Source organism: Manis pentadactyla, chromosome 16 (assembly GCF_030020395.1).
Source record: "Manis pentadactyla isolate mManPen7 chromosome 16, mManPen7.hap1, whole genome shotgun sequence".
In the NCBI taxonomy this organism is placed as follows: Eukaryota; Metazoa; Chordata; class Mammalia; order Pholidota; family Manidae; genus Manis; species Manis pentadactyla.
In genome coordinates, this window is record NC_080034.1 from 66800132 (window position 1) to 66813716 (window position 13585).

The 13585-nt window shown below is 50.7% G+C and overlaps 1 protein-coding gene across 3 annotated transcripts in view; it reads left to right on the plus strand.

The window, feature by feature from the left end:
• The window catches only part of DUSP22 (dual specificity phosphatase 22), a 54223-nt gene extending 47931 nt beyond the window's left edge, over positions 1–6292 (plus strand). The window contains exons 5-8 of one of the 3 annotated variants that reach the window (XM_036888738.2): positions 1171–1245; positions 3493–3664; positions 4142–4214; positions 6037–6292. In XM_036888738.2, coding sequence (XP_036744633.1) covers positions 1171–1245; positions 3493–3664; positions 4142–4214; positions 6037–6209 — 493 coding nt within the window. In that variant the 3' untranslated portion in view covers positions 6210–6292. Of the gene's footprint in view, positions 1–1170; positions 1246–3492; positions 3665–4141; positions 5353–6036 lie in introns of those variants that run through there. The other 2 variants (XM_036888737.2, XM_036888736.2) reach the window with 2 other exon arrangements.
• The last annotated feature ends 7293 nt before the right edge of the window (positions 6293–13585 follow it).

Sequence of the window (13585 nt, forward strand, 5' to 3'; positions counted from 1 at the left end):
CATTCACACTTTCCCCCTTTGCCGGCCTGTCCTAATCCAGCTGGGCACCCACACTTAGGTGGCTAAATTTCTTCTGTGATCAGTACCTGACTGAGCTTGTTATGCCGCATCTGAATTTCCCATTCTCATTAGGCTCGTTTGCCCTGCCATCCTTCCTGAGACGGGAGGCCTAGTTTGTGTACTTGGGAACTGTGTCTTTTTCATCTCTGACTTTCCTGCAGCTTAGCAGAGTTTCTGGCATGTGGTTAGTACTCAGTCAGTTTAAAGGGAGGTGAATTTAGTCCATGGGCAGCTTTAGGTGTTTTGCTGCTTCACAAGCCACTCAGAGGTAGAAGACATCAGGAAGCATGTAGTCTGTAGGTCCACTCAGAGCATTTGTACTTAACTCACCAACCAGTGCATAATGTGCCCCAAATGGTGCTGGTGCACACATGTAGGAGAAAGGGCTGGAAAAAGCCGAAGGTCAGAAAGAGTAAGGACCATGGTTCTACGTCATACAGGACTTGAGAGTTTGCAAAGCGTACTGGCATGGATTACTTTGTCCCACCTGTAAGACAAAACTTCACTTCTACGCTGGGAATAAGGGGAAGCTAAGTGACTTTCCCAAGGTCATGCACTCAGTAAGTGGCCAAGCAGGGATTGCAGCTCCAGTTTCCACTGCCCCACAGCTCTCTGCTGATGTGCAGGAGGACCTTACTAAAGTCAAGGAAAACCAGTTATTAGTAGGTTGAGGGAGAGTGTTAGGTTTTTCAGATTGTTGGAAGTAAACTAGCTTTTAGGACTTTGGGGACCTGCAGGATGTGGACACCTTCCTGATCTGAATGGCTGTGAATGTCCAGCTCCTGGCTGTGGGGTCGCTGGTGTGCTGCTGAGCCTTGAAGGGCCCAAACAGATCATGGGACTGGTTGGCTGTCCGTTTCCCAGCAGTCAGTGGCAGCTGTGTGTTTCAGAGATTCCTTGCAGAGAAACTCTGAAAATCCCAGAAAACGGGCAGCCCTCCCCAAGCCCCAGATTCTAAAGCTGAGGCAGCGCTGACCCCAACAGTATGACGAGGGTTTTGAAGCTGTGGGATTCTGAGACCTTTTCAAGAAACCTCAGGCAGGTTTTTCTTGCCATCTTATGTTGAGTAAAGTAGAGAGATGTCACTTCTCTCTTTTTTTCTTCCCCCAGGACAAGACATTTCAAAGAAAGCATTAAATTCATTCACGAGTGCCGACTCAGGGGCGAGGGCTGCCTCGTACACTGGTATGTATGCCTCTTGCCTAATAACAGCTTAGCACATCCTACTCAGTTTGGTTTCTCATCAAGTGCCTTTCTGTGTATTGTTGATTATTTGATCTCCTAAAAGTTTTATCTACCGTCTGAATCATGAGCACACACCTCACCTGACTCTGCTGTTTGTTAGTATAGTTTGCTTTTGTTGAAAGTGAACAGTAAGCTTTTTTTTTTTCATTTTCACTTAGAATTTTCATTTTCACAGTTAGGATTTTACAGGGATGGCAAGGTCACTGGACAACCAGAACTCTGTTTCTCCCTGTCCTCTAGCATTCCCCTGCACAGCCTCAGGGGCACAGATTTTACTAGGCTCACCCCTGAAACTTCAGTGGCCTTTAGAATGCTGCTTCTTCCTGGAGAGTTTTCTTGCATATGTGGGAGTTTAGCATTGCATCACTGTAACACGAGAATGACCATTTCTTCTCCATTTCTTTATAGGTTGGGGCTTTTATGTGTGATTGGCTTACTACTTTGCTTGAAAAGATCTGAATAGACTCCAAGAATTAAACAGTTCATAGACAGTGATCCACCAGCGTTCAGCTGTGCTTTCTGTATGTGTATATATGTACACTTGTGCAGAGAAAGCTGCCCAACACACGTGTCCCAAGGGCAGCGCACACAAAGCTTATAACTCTGCACCTGGCACACAGTGGGCTCCTAGTAAGGGTGGGCTCCATGTTGATTGCCTCCATTATTCATACTTACAACTACTACATCTAGGGAACCTGCAGCCAATATTCTGTAGCCAGAGCTCTGCTGTCTGCTAATGGGCAGGCTGAACACATCCTCTTTCTGTCTTGAATGAGGGTTAGTATTATTTAGCTAAAAGTATAACAATCTTTTGAGTTCTTCCAGAGTTGCTATTGCAGTGCAAACCCTTTGGGCATGCAAAGTGCTGTGTCCTGGGGAGTGCTGGTGCAAAGATGGGAAGCAGTCCTACTGTGATGGAGGGAGTCCATTGCATGGTGTCCAGAAGAGCCATTCATGAAAACCGAACTTTGTTCTAAGGGCCAGTAACCTTTAATAGGGGAGCAGGGACACTGACTTGCTTGCTCTAAATATGGTGTTCTGTAGTTTTATACAGTTCTTGAAGTAGTGTGATTTTTCATTTTGCTTTTCAAAAGAGTCATATATGTAATAAATACAAATTATAGGTTTTGTAACATTCATGTACATTTGCTTTAAAGCACTTTGGGAGTGCAATTGGAGCCATTTAAAGGGGGTTCTGAAATTCTCTGCCTGGGCTTCTAGGACTTCTGGTGAATTAGAATCTCTAGGGTTGTAGCCCAAAAAGATGTGTTTTTAAAAAGCTCTCTCAGTATTTCTGATATAAAGCCCTAGGGAACTGCCACCTGAGAGTGATTTTACTAGTATTATTATTGTTATTATTATTATTTGAATATGTATAGGCCTGATATTCTAGGAATTCGTATTTCATATAGTAGTGTAAATCTGAAGATAGGCTTTTCTAAAACTGAGAATTCTCTAAACTTCCCCATCTTAGACCATCACGAGAACACTCTAAGTCTGATACACAGCCGCACAGTGACCACTTTAATTTGCATGTACACTTAAAATTGGTCCCCTTACTCAACTTCCTAGACATAATTAACCGTCATTGCCTACAGAGCATCCACCTTGCCCCCCACCCCAGAGCACCTGGAGAGTCCCTGCTCTGTTGCTGTGCTTAATTATGTCAAGAAAAACATGAAGTATTTGGTAAAGCCCTCTGTATTTAATGGGTTTTTAAATTGTAGGTTTTCCCTCATATATCTAAGAAAACCAGACTTTTAAAAAATGTGAAGCCTTCTAAACTGCTGCAGGTTAGATGGATTTATTGCGTAGATCCCAGACCCCTCAAGTTCCCTTGATGTGCTTTAGATATTTTATCTGTCCTGAGAACTGGGGAATATCTGAGGAGGGGCTCAGGAGTGATTGGGAATCATAAAACTGAAGAGTCCAGAGCCATAGCCAGTAGGAAACTTATGAAAAATTAGGCTAACACAGCTAAAAATTGCTTGAGAGCCTAGCATAATAAATGCGGAAGAGGCTTGTTCTTTTCTGAATAATTTCCTGGTGGCATACTGGCTTGCTGTCTACTCATACTCCAAGGCAGGAAGACCTTCTAAATGAGGTTCATAGAATGTCCTGCCCCACCTGGGCTGGGAGATGGATCTTAACCCCCATCCACTGCTTGGCATTCTTTTGGCCCTGCAGCCTGGCTGGTGTCTCCAGGAGCGTGACTCTGGTGATCGCGTACATCATGACCGTCACCGACTTTGGCTGGGAAGATGCCCTGCACACTGTGCGTGCAGGGAGGTCCTGTGCCAACCCCAACCTGGGCTTCCAGAGACAGCTCCAGGAGTTTGAGAAGCATGAAGTCCATCAGGTAACCATGCTCAGGGGACTTTGGTGATGTAGGCAGCAGCCCCTGGGAAGATGCCCGGTCTTTCTGTACACACCTAGAATCACAGAGGTGGGAGCTGGAGAGCCCCAGAGGATGTCTGTTTGAGACGCCCCTCCTCATCCCCTATGACATGGTCCCTGGTCCCTTTGTCCCCAATTGCCATCACAGTATCTCACCCTTTACCGTCTTCTCAGGGCCCTGTTAGCTTCTGTTTCTCTCCCTTTGGGTCAAGTGCCGCTTCCTTGGTTTGACTTGCTTTCATGTCCTGGGGCCAAAACTTGAAGAAGCAGTTACTTCTCTTGCTTGACACTGGCTGGCCAACCACAGAGCTGCGATTGCCCAATGCCCACTAATTTCCCTGTTTACATGTGGCAAATCTGTGCCACTGAGTAGTAGGTAAAAGTCTACATGGACACAGGTTTATGTGTGACATTTTGGCTTTGTGTCCAACTTCTCCAGTACCGGCAGTGGCTGAAGGAAGAATATGGAGAGAGCCCTTTGCGGGATGCAGAAGAAGCCAAAAACATTCTGGGTAAATATAAAGAACAAGGGCATGTGGAGTCCTGGCCTGGCGCAAGGCGGTGGAGCAGCCTTCAGGCCCCGCCCCCTCCAGCCTACAGCAACTGTACAACAGAGACCTAACTTGGGCGCGCTTGGGCCTGCCTTTCCCACTTGTCTTCAGTGAGGCCCTGCGGGCACCCTGGTGTGCTGGCAGCCCAGCATGGAGGACAACCCAGGGAGGTGGTGAAGGTGGACCCAGGCTCCTTCCTGCAGCCCCAGCCACGCTGCCCCAGGCCCCTCAGTCCTTCCCTCCTGCCCATCCTGAGCCTGAGCTTATTACCCTGTGCCTGGGATGCTTGGGGGTGCTGCTCTGGGGTGCCCCTCTAGGCCATGCTTCTGTGTGAATACACTCCTATGTGTGACTAGTGTGCGTGTGTGCACACGTGCATGGATGTAGCTGTGCAGTGCAAACTCTGAATGTTCATTCTGCTGGAGCAGTCACAGAATCCAGGCTGCCACTTGGTGCTGCCACCTTTTCCTTTGTCCAAGACTACATGGCAGCCTTTTGAGGTTGACATCTGAGAAGCTGCTTGGCCAGAAGCAGCCGGTGCCTGTGAGCAGACGGTGAGGAGCACTCAGGCTGCGCAGCTGAAAGCAGTGGCCTCTCCAGAACTGAGGGCATCAGGGGACCACAGGAGGACATAGCCCCGCAGAGGGCTCCTCCAGGGGCCCCACAAGGGCTGGGGTGCTCTGAGTATTGCCGCGCTCTTGATGACAGTACCCAGGCTGTGGCTCCTGCTGCTGCAAGTCAAGGTCCCCTTCACAGCCTGTGTCCCCGAGTTCCCCTGGTGTCTGTCCTCTGTGGCCCTGGCTGCATCATGGCGCCACGAGAACACCCCCACCTCAGGCAGAGCTGCATGCAGAGCACCCTCCTCCTCACCCCACTTTCCTGCCCCAGCCTCTGCACACGCGGGCTCTCTCTGCAGGGCCTCTCACAAGGTTGCATGCACCTTCAGGAGTCAGGAAGGAAGAGCGTTTGTTAGGATCTACAGCAGTTTGTGTTTAAGAATACATTTAAAACTGCCTGAGCACTTATTAAGCACCTTTGTGTATGCTGTAGATTTGATATGAGATCTCAGCTACCTCATTAAATGATATTTGAAATGGTGTTTTTTGTTATTCCAATGAACTCTGCCTCATAGTCGAAAGTATTCGGTCATGATTGCTTTTGAAGCTGAAGGGGAAAAGCATCAATATCATTGAGCTATTTAAAGTTTCTGATTTGGGCACCAGTAATGCTTCCTCGTGGGCAGAATACCACATGCAGGCCAGGATGGCATCTGCAGGGTGCAGCTTGGGGCAGCAGGCATCTGGGATGGCATAAGCAATTCTGTGGGCCAGTCCTTTACACCAACTCAGATTGTTTAAGCACACAGAGCCACAAGAATGAAAAAATATTCTCAGCCTCTCCCTAAAAACGATGTTGCAACCCAGTTTCTCCAAATTCTACCACAAAGAGTCCCTGATAAGAAGAACAGTTTTCCCATGCATGTAAGGGTATGTCACAGGTGAGCTCTGTGGAGACCCCAGAGAATGAAGCTGCCCAGCTGCACATGTGTGCAGGCCCCAGATACAGGATGAGAAGGGAAAACGTGGCCACAAAATTATCCACATAACAGCCAAAACAATTTGCCTATAAAGTACTTTTTTTCCCCCTAAACCAAAAAAAAAGTATAAATTTGTTGACAGAGAAAGTATTTAGGATATAAGCTGAAATATATGTGTATACATTTATGAATGTCTAAATAATATTCCTCTGGGTCTTGAAATACTGTTGTAATATTTGTTGCCAGTAATGTTCTTTTTCCACAGCTACTCCAGGAATTCTGAAGTACTGGGCCTTTCTAAGAAGACTGTAATGTACCTGAAGTTTCTGAAATATTACAAAGCCACAGAGTTTAGGCTGGTGCTGCCAAAAAGAAAAGCAGTTCAGAGTTTACTTTTAGTATCCAGAAGTGATTTGTAAACCTGTTTTTTATTTTAAACTGAATACATGTGTAATCATGTTGTTATGTGTTGAGAACTAAGGATAAAATATTTTTACCCTAATTCTGCTGCTGTGGCAATTTCTTTAACCTTAACTGTGATGCCTATAAGGCAGCCTCAAGAGCCCTCCTGCAGTTTTGGTTGCTGTTCAGTGGTCATGATCGCTTCTCACAAGGCTTGTGCTGCGTAAACTGCTCCTGTGTTTTAAATTTCCCAGCTTGGGAAGTACCTCTTGTATGTTTTATCCATGGTTCGTGTTCTTCATGGTGGAATTTACCAAAAGCTATACATTTTGTTAACAAAGGGCAGCCTAGCCATATTTAACTTCATGCACAATGCATTCTTCCTTCCCCGAGGTGTGAGCGCCATGCATGTCTGCCTTTGAAGACCAGGAAGTGAGCTCAGAGCCTGCCCCTCCAGCAGTAATCCTGGCTATTGCCTCTGCTAGAAAGTAGTTCAGTGGATTCTAGGAAAAGTGAATTAAGTTCACCTTGCAAGATAAACTGATCCTCAATGTGAACAGAAAGAAATTAGGAGATTCGAGTTATATTCCCCCTGCACAGTGTGGGAACTGAATGGGGGGCTCCCCTGGAATTACCGCTTTTACCTTGGGGGCTCTGCTTTGTGTACATTGTTCAATGAAGTTGTTCTTATTCCATATCCAGCTTTTAATTTGATGGACACATGCTGGCTTCAAGAGCAGTTTAATTTTTTCCTTGTCTAAGTCCAGTTGGGGAAGAAGGAAATTTAACCTTCAACTCCCAAAACAGGTTTGGTGTGAACTAGAGGCAGGCGGACGCAGCAGCTAATATACATGAGCCCTTTGACTGCAGATGGCAGGCTTGGCACATGTTCTGAGTTTCTGTTTCTAATGCCTGGAAGCTCCCAGCAAGGGGCTCGGGCTGGGAGCTGTGTTGGGGTTCAGAGGACCCTCTGTGCTGGCAGCAGCCCCTGAGGGGTGTGATCAGTGATCGTCTTCGAGCATCACAATGCTTGTTGACTCCACAGGCTTGCCTGGAGGTAGCACAGGAAATGCACTAAAGGTACCCCATGTGCCAGACCTAAAAGCCCTGGTATGTCACCCAGTTCCTACCTGTGAGGATGTGCCGGAACCCTGTCTCTGTGGAAAACTCAGGAGCAGGGGCCAAGTTCGAGGCCAGAGCCTCAGGAAGCCCTCCACGCTGTGTGCAGGGGGTGAGCCGGCAGCGTTGGGAAAACAGGTTTTCTGGGCTGGCCCCAACCCAGTAGGGTCACCCACCCCTTGCGGCCTGACCTGATGCCCTTTCCTGCTCACCCTTCCTTGCCGCAGGACCAGATCTGGCACCGGCAATGATTACCTGATACTTGTCTGCTGCCCTGCAGGTCGCAAACTATCATTCTGAAGCTTTATAAACCCACAGGAAGGGCATTATTTATTTCATTCACTTGAGGCTCAGAGAGGCCAAGAAATACATGGAAAACTAAAAATGTTAGCCCAGCTTTGCCTGAATCTGGATCTTATGGGTGGGAGGCAGAGCTGAGCCACCCTGGGCGTTGCTCTTAGAGGCTCTGATTCCCCGAGCGGGGCTGTGCTGCACTCTCCAGGCCAGGAACCTCTCTTGGCAGCTTCCTCGCAGTCTCTCTGGGGAGTCTGATTTGGGCCCCGTCAGTGGGGCTGGCAGGTGGGAAAATGGGCAATTAGGATGGGACCCTGTGGAGGCGCTCCAGGGGCCGTGAGGGGGAGGGGATGGAGAGCCAGCTTGCCAGTTTGGGAGAGGGAAGCCAGCTTGGAAAAGGTGGTGCTGAATTTGGACCCTGAAGCGTAAGTGCTGGTTTCGGCAGGCACAGCGGGAGGGAGGCAGGTCCAAGTGGAGAGCCAGCACCTGCCTCGGCCCGGTGGCAGGAGGGAGCCCTCGAGCGGCAGCAGTGGGAAGCGGTACCGAGCGGCAGCTGTGCACGAGGCCGGGTCAGTCGCGTTCTCACTGCACCCTCACATTGTTTGCTTAGTACCTGCCGTGAGGTAACTGGCTTACTTTTTACACCAGCCTTGGAGCGAATCGAGCTCCGAGGGCAGGCGCCCTGCCAACCTTCACAGTCTCCCAGCCCCTAAGCCGCTTGGCGCCGTCTCCACATGTGCAGGTGGTCTCGCTGGCCAGGCTGGACTGGCGGGGTGCTGTCTAGCGTGTGGTTGGGCGCAGGGGTGCTGGGGGCTCGGGAGGCAGCTGTTAACGACCATCTAGGTGACAGAAGAAAGCACCCTGAACAGGATGGTCATGGCAGAGATGAAGAGGTGCTGGAGGGGCAAAGGGACTGGAGAGGGGCTGGGAGGGCCGCACAGGGCTCTTGGCGCAGATACACGGTGTGGGGCAACTCTCTCTACCCCTGGCAGAGTGGGCTGTGCATGGTCCAGGCTGGACTTCAGCGTCTTCTCCACCAACACCTCTGGGGATTCATCCCTGGGTGCAGCCCAGCTCTGCAGATTAGTTGCTCAGGTTGGTCCAGCACCTAGAACAGACTCCCAATGAACCAGAGTTGAGACTATAATGTAGAATTCAAATGTCCAATTTCTTAATTTATTGTGAAAGATAAAATCCTAACTTTATGAAGGCTCATTGTATTCCCTGGCCAAACTACATCTTTCTCATTATCAACATTTTAATGAGGCCAGAGTTGTCATTAGGCCTTGTCCTGGAGCTGAGGGCCTAGGGGTGGCAGACCCTGGTGGCACACCTGCGACTGGGGGCCACTGCCATGGCACACGCCGAGCTCTAGTCTCTCCCTGGCTGAGCAGGCCTGCTGCTCCCTGAACATTGCCTTTCCTGGGCCCTCACAGGACCCCCCTGTTTATAAACTCTGCCCCTGGTGATTCTTTGCCCGAAAGCACACATTTCAGAGCACTTCTGTTCACTTGGGTACCCTCACATGTCCTCAGCGGCGTTTGTGCTTTTCCCTGAGGATGGGTGCCCACTGGTGGCCTTTTTATTTACTGGGTGCTTGTTCTCTCTAGATTCTGTTTCAGGGAACCCCACTTCCAACTTCTGGGGTGTTTCATGTTACTTGTTATCGGTAGTAAGTTTCAACTTATTACCGGTAAGTTCTGGTGACTGGTGTGCATGTGTGTGTGTGTGTGTGTATTCACACACACACAGCTGTGTTTTGTCTTTTTAATTTTAATTTAGAGAGATCCTTAGCCTTAAAGAGAGTCATGTGTGCAACATCAAGAAGCATGTCCAGCTCGGGGACCTTGTGCAGCAGGTTCCTGGGGCGCCCAGGGGCACTGTGGAGCCTGCGCTGTGTAACCAGTGCTGGCCAGGACGGGCTGCTTGGGCATGCCAGCATCTAGTCACGAAAATAGGGAACACACTGCAAATCAAAACCCTGTGATCCCCACAAGATGACTCCTCCCATCCTGACCCTGAGTTATTAATAATTTTATTAAGAATGTGCTTTCAACACGCTTATATTTATATATGTACTTAACAAGAAATCACCAAGACTTCAGAGGGAAGTTCCTCTTCCCTTTCCTCTGTATTGCCCGGAGAAAGGGAGAAACTGAGAAGGAAAAAGCCTGCTTCTGCCTCGTACTGGGGACTTGGGCTTGTCCACGTGTCCCTTCCTAGGGTTCACAGGGGCTCCTCAGTCCTGGAGCTTCTTGGGGCTGGCAGGGCTTGGCCAGGTGTAACTCAGTGGCCGTATTTCATCATGCAGAGAGATCTTGACACTTAGCTCTCTGGTTTCCCGACCCTGCTGGAGCTTGCAGACCTATGCCTGCAGTGACAGGACATTATTACTGCGGCCAGTATCACAATTAGTGTTCTGCTTTGCAACTTAGGCTTAACCCTCTAATAAACATCTGGCTAAAGGTTGCAAATGTCGTGTCTGTGTCCCTTTCCATGGGGGAAAGAGTTGCCAGTACATGTTTGAACATCTGCAAGTGTGGGTTTATTTTGGTTCTAGACCTCTATGCAAACTATTGATCATAAAAAGTTCATATTTTGAAGTTAATTTTCCTGAGGCTTCTGGTTCAGTTATTAGAGTCCCGTGTCAAAGAACTATTTTAGCAGGTGCCTGAAAGTACTGGGCAACTCAATATGCTAATCAAGTATGGTGTTGACTATTTATGCTTAAGTAGGTCTAGCAGAAGAAACTGTGTGGATGGGATCATATTATATATATTTAAGAAAATAAGATGGGAGGGGTAGGGTGGGGGAGGGCCTTTGATTTGGGGGGGTTAACAATTCCTTCTAGGAATGATGTAGTTTGGGGGAGTTTTGGGGCACAGTGCTGATCACCCCATAGCCCATTTGCCCAGCTCTACCCAAGGGGGCCACGTGAGCTTCCCCTGGCCCTTCCGCTTAGCTTGGTCTCCCGGGACACACATTACTGACAGTGACGTGCATGACTGGCACATTGCCCTCTACGTGGCCTTGGCCCTTCTCCTCCCTCAAGGCCCACCCACCATTGCTGCCCGCCCCTGAGCCCCCTGTGCCCACCACAGAGGGGGCCCACCAGCCCAAACAGGGGCCATGCTTCCTAGTAAGCAGGTTTGCCTTTCTCTGGTTGGCTCTGGGGTTCCCCATGGCACTGATGGGGAGGCTTTTTGGAAAATAAAAATCAGAAGGCCTCCACGTGTGCACTAGAAAAATGTCACCTTCTGCTTTGCAAAGGGTGTGCCCTTCGTGGGGAGAGGTCGGGGTGGTGCGGCTTCCTCAGAACAGGAGTCCCCAGAGAGGCTCATCACAGACCTGGCCAGGGGTCAGATGTGTGGATTCTCCTTGGCTGATCAAGCCAGATTTATGTGGTGACAGAGGGAAAGGAAAAAAGGAGAGCGAGATGGGGACTGTCTCCCAACTCTGTGCAGAGGCCTTCATGAGTCTCCCAAAGTCAGGAACATCCCAGAGGTGCACCACAGGGGTGGCCTGAAACCCATTTCATGTTTTCATGGTAACTGTCCCACAGAAGAGAGGCCTATTCTCTGCTTTACCAAAGCCCCTTCCCATTACCTGCCACTTGCCAGGAACCCAAAGGTGCGGGCGCTGATGGAGCAGGTTGTGGGACGGAGGTGGTACTTAGCAGACAAGAGGCGAGGTTCTGGACTGGGGACCAGGCAGCCGTAGTCACATGCCAGGAAGATGTGACTGAGGTCCGGTTGGATCCCAGTTCTCTGGAATACCTTAGGGAAGTCCCGGGGGAGGCAACCCACTCACGCAGGGAACTTCTCAAGACTGGCATGAAAGAAACTTCCCAGAAGAGATGAGTGGTGCTGGACACCACCTTCTGTAGTGCACAGGGATGTGGCGGGAGGTGATCACGGCCATCTCGGGTGGCATTTTACGTCTAGGGGGCCTTTATGATCCTAAAGGCTCCCATCTAGATGACGTGAAGTCCATCTCTTGGTGGTCCACCATCACTGAGCATTCGGATGTGACAGGAGCTGGCACCAAGACTTTTCTTAAAATCATGTCCTCACATGATTGGGGCATGGGTTATACTTTGATCCCCGTTTTCCAGATGAAGAAAGGAGGTGCACAAGAACTTACGCCTTGGGGCCATAAAGTGGCCAAGTGAGGGCTGGATGTAATCCTTTCGAAATGCCAGTGCCACTGAGGGCCTGAGCCAGCGAAAGGCTGACAGTCATGGGCCTTCATTTCCAAGTTCTTTTCTGAAGGTGAGCTTATGTTAGGTCAGAGGCCTTACGGGGAGATTCAGGCAGAAGACAGGGAATGGCACAGGTAAGGTCATTCCCTCTGTCTATAGGCGTCTCTGATTCAGGCAAGAGCAGCAGGCAGGTGCTGCCCGTCCTGGGCCCCCGGGAGACCCTCTGCAGGGACGCGGAGTCTCTCCTGTGTATGGGCCGGGGAGCTTGATGGCCTGGCATTTGGAATCCTGTCCTTAGTGTGCTATGTCACACAGATTGAGTCACCCCCCCAAGTGAGGTGTCTGCAAGAAGCCAGAGGTTTGTAGTTACCCAAATAACTCAAGTGGAGACACTCATCAAGACCAGAAGCAAGAGAAGTAACAGTGGGTGCTGAAGCCGCTGGCCTGCAGGGTCTCCTTCCCACCCTGGGGTTGAGGGGCTGGCTGGGAAATGGGGGAAGGGAGCCAGGCAAACTGCCCCATGCAGGGCTGCCCAGCAGGGCCTGGGCCAGTGGGCAGTGGGAAGAGTGGGTGGTCTGGGAGGGAGCAGGGCCAGTTTCTTGTCCTGTGTCCCACTGTTCGGTCTCCCCAAACCCCGGAGGAAGCTGGCCAGCAGGGGACTCTGCATACTGTTGGCCGTGGGGACACATGATGCTTGCCTCACAACAAGCAGCCTGACCCTCAGGCCTGGCTGGGCGGGCACTGGGCCAAAGGGGGAGAAAGCACCAGGGCTTCCAAGAAGTATCTGAGAGTCAACATGCTGATACTGAAAGTGGGTCTGAGTAGGGAGACTCGGTTCTCCTACACGTCGCCCCGAAGTGTGCTATCTGGAGCCTGGCCTGTGACTCACTGCTTTCATCTTTAGAAAGCATTCTAGAAGCATCCACACCCGACGAGGGGTGCTGACTGATCTGTGTTTTCCACAGCCTATCTGAAGAAATGATGCCCTCTGAGGCAAGGCTGAGGGCCAAGCGGATCCTGTCCCCGAGGAGCAGGGCCAGGCAGCCTGCAGGCGGGGTCACGCCACTGCAGGAGGGGCCTGCAGAGCCCATGTAGCTGCCCTGGGGGAAAGGAGGGATTCGGCCGCTGCCCTGTCTGCACAGATGGTTAACTGAGTTGGGGGATAAGACACTCATTCTAAATATTCCTTGAGCAAATGCTGAGCAGAGAAGCTCAGAATGCTGGCCAAGAAGACCTTGGAAGCTTGATGAGGGCGCCCTCCCTGGCTGGGGTGGAAAACTTTCACGAAGAGTCAAGGGCATAAGGGTGGAGGTCAGCAGGCAAGGAAAGGCGCTGACATGGGAGTCCTGGGAATCCCCTGGGCCTGCACACGGAGGGCGGGGAGGGAGGCAGGGCTGGAGAGGGGAAGGGGCTGATCCCGCTGGCCTGCCAGCAACCTCAGGGGGCCCAAGGCAGGGGCTCGAGGTGGACAGGTGGGCAGTTAGGAGGGGGCAGGCCTCACAGCACAGACTGGGTGCCCCACGGGACCTCTCCAAGCTAGGTGACTGGCATAGCTTGATAATACCTTGAAGTAGTGACCAGAGGTACTGGTGTTCTCCAAAAGCAGAAGCAGAGTCGGAGGTGCAAAAGGTTATTGGCAGGCAGCACCTGTGACAGCAGGGGAGGAGGCTGGTGGGCAGAGGGCTGGCGGGCTGCAGGGCAGCCCCACTTACAGCCAGGAGAGCCCTGGGCACCAGGTGGCTCCCAGAGAGCATCCTGGGCTGCTGGGTGAGGCGGCCT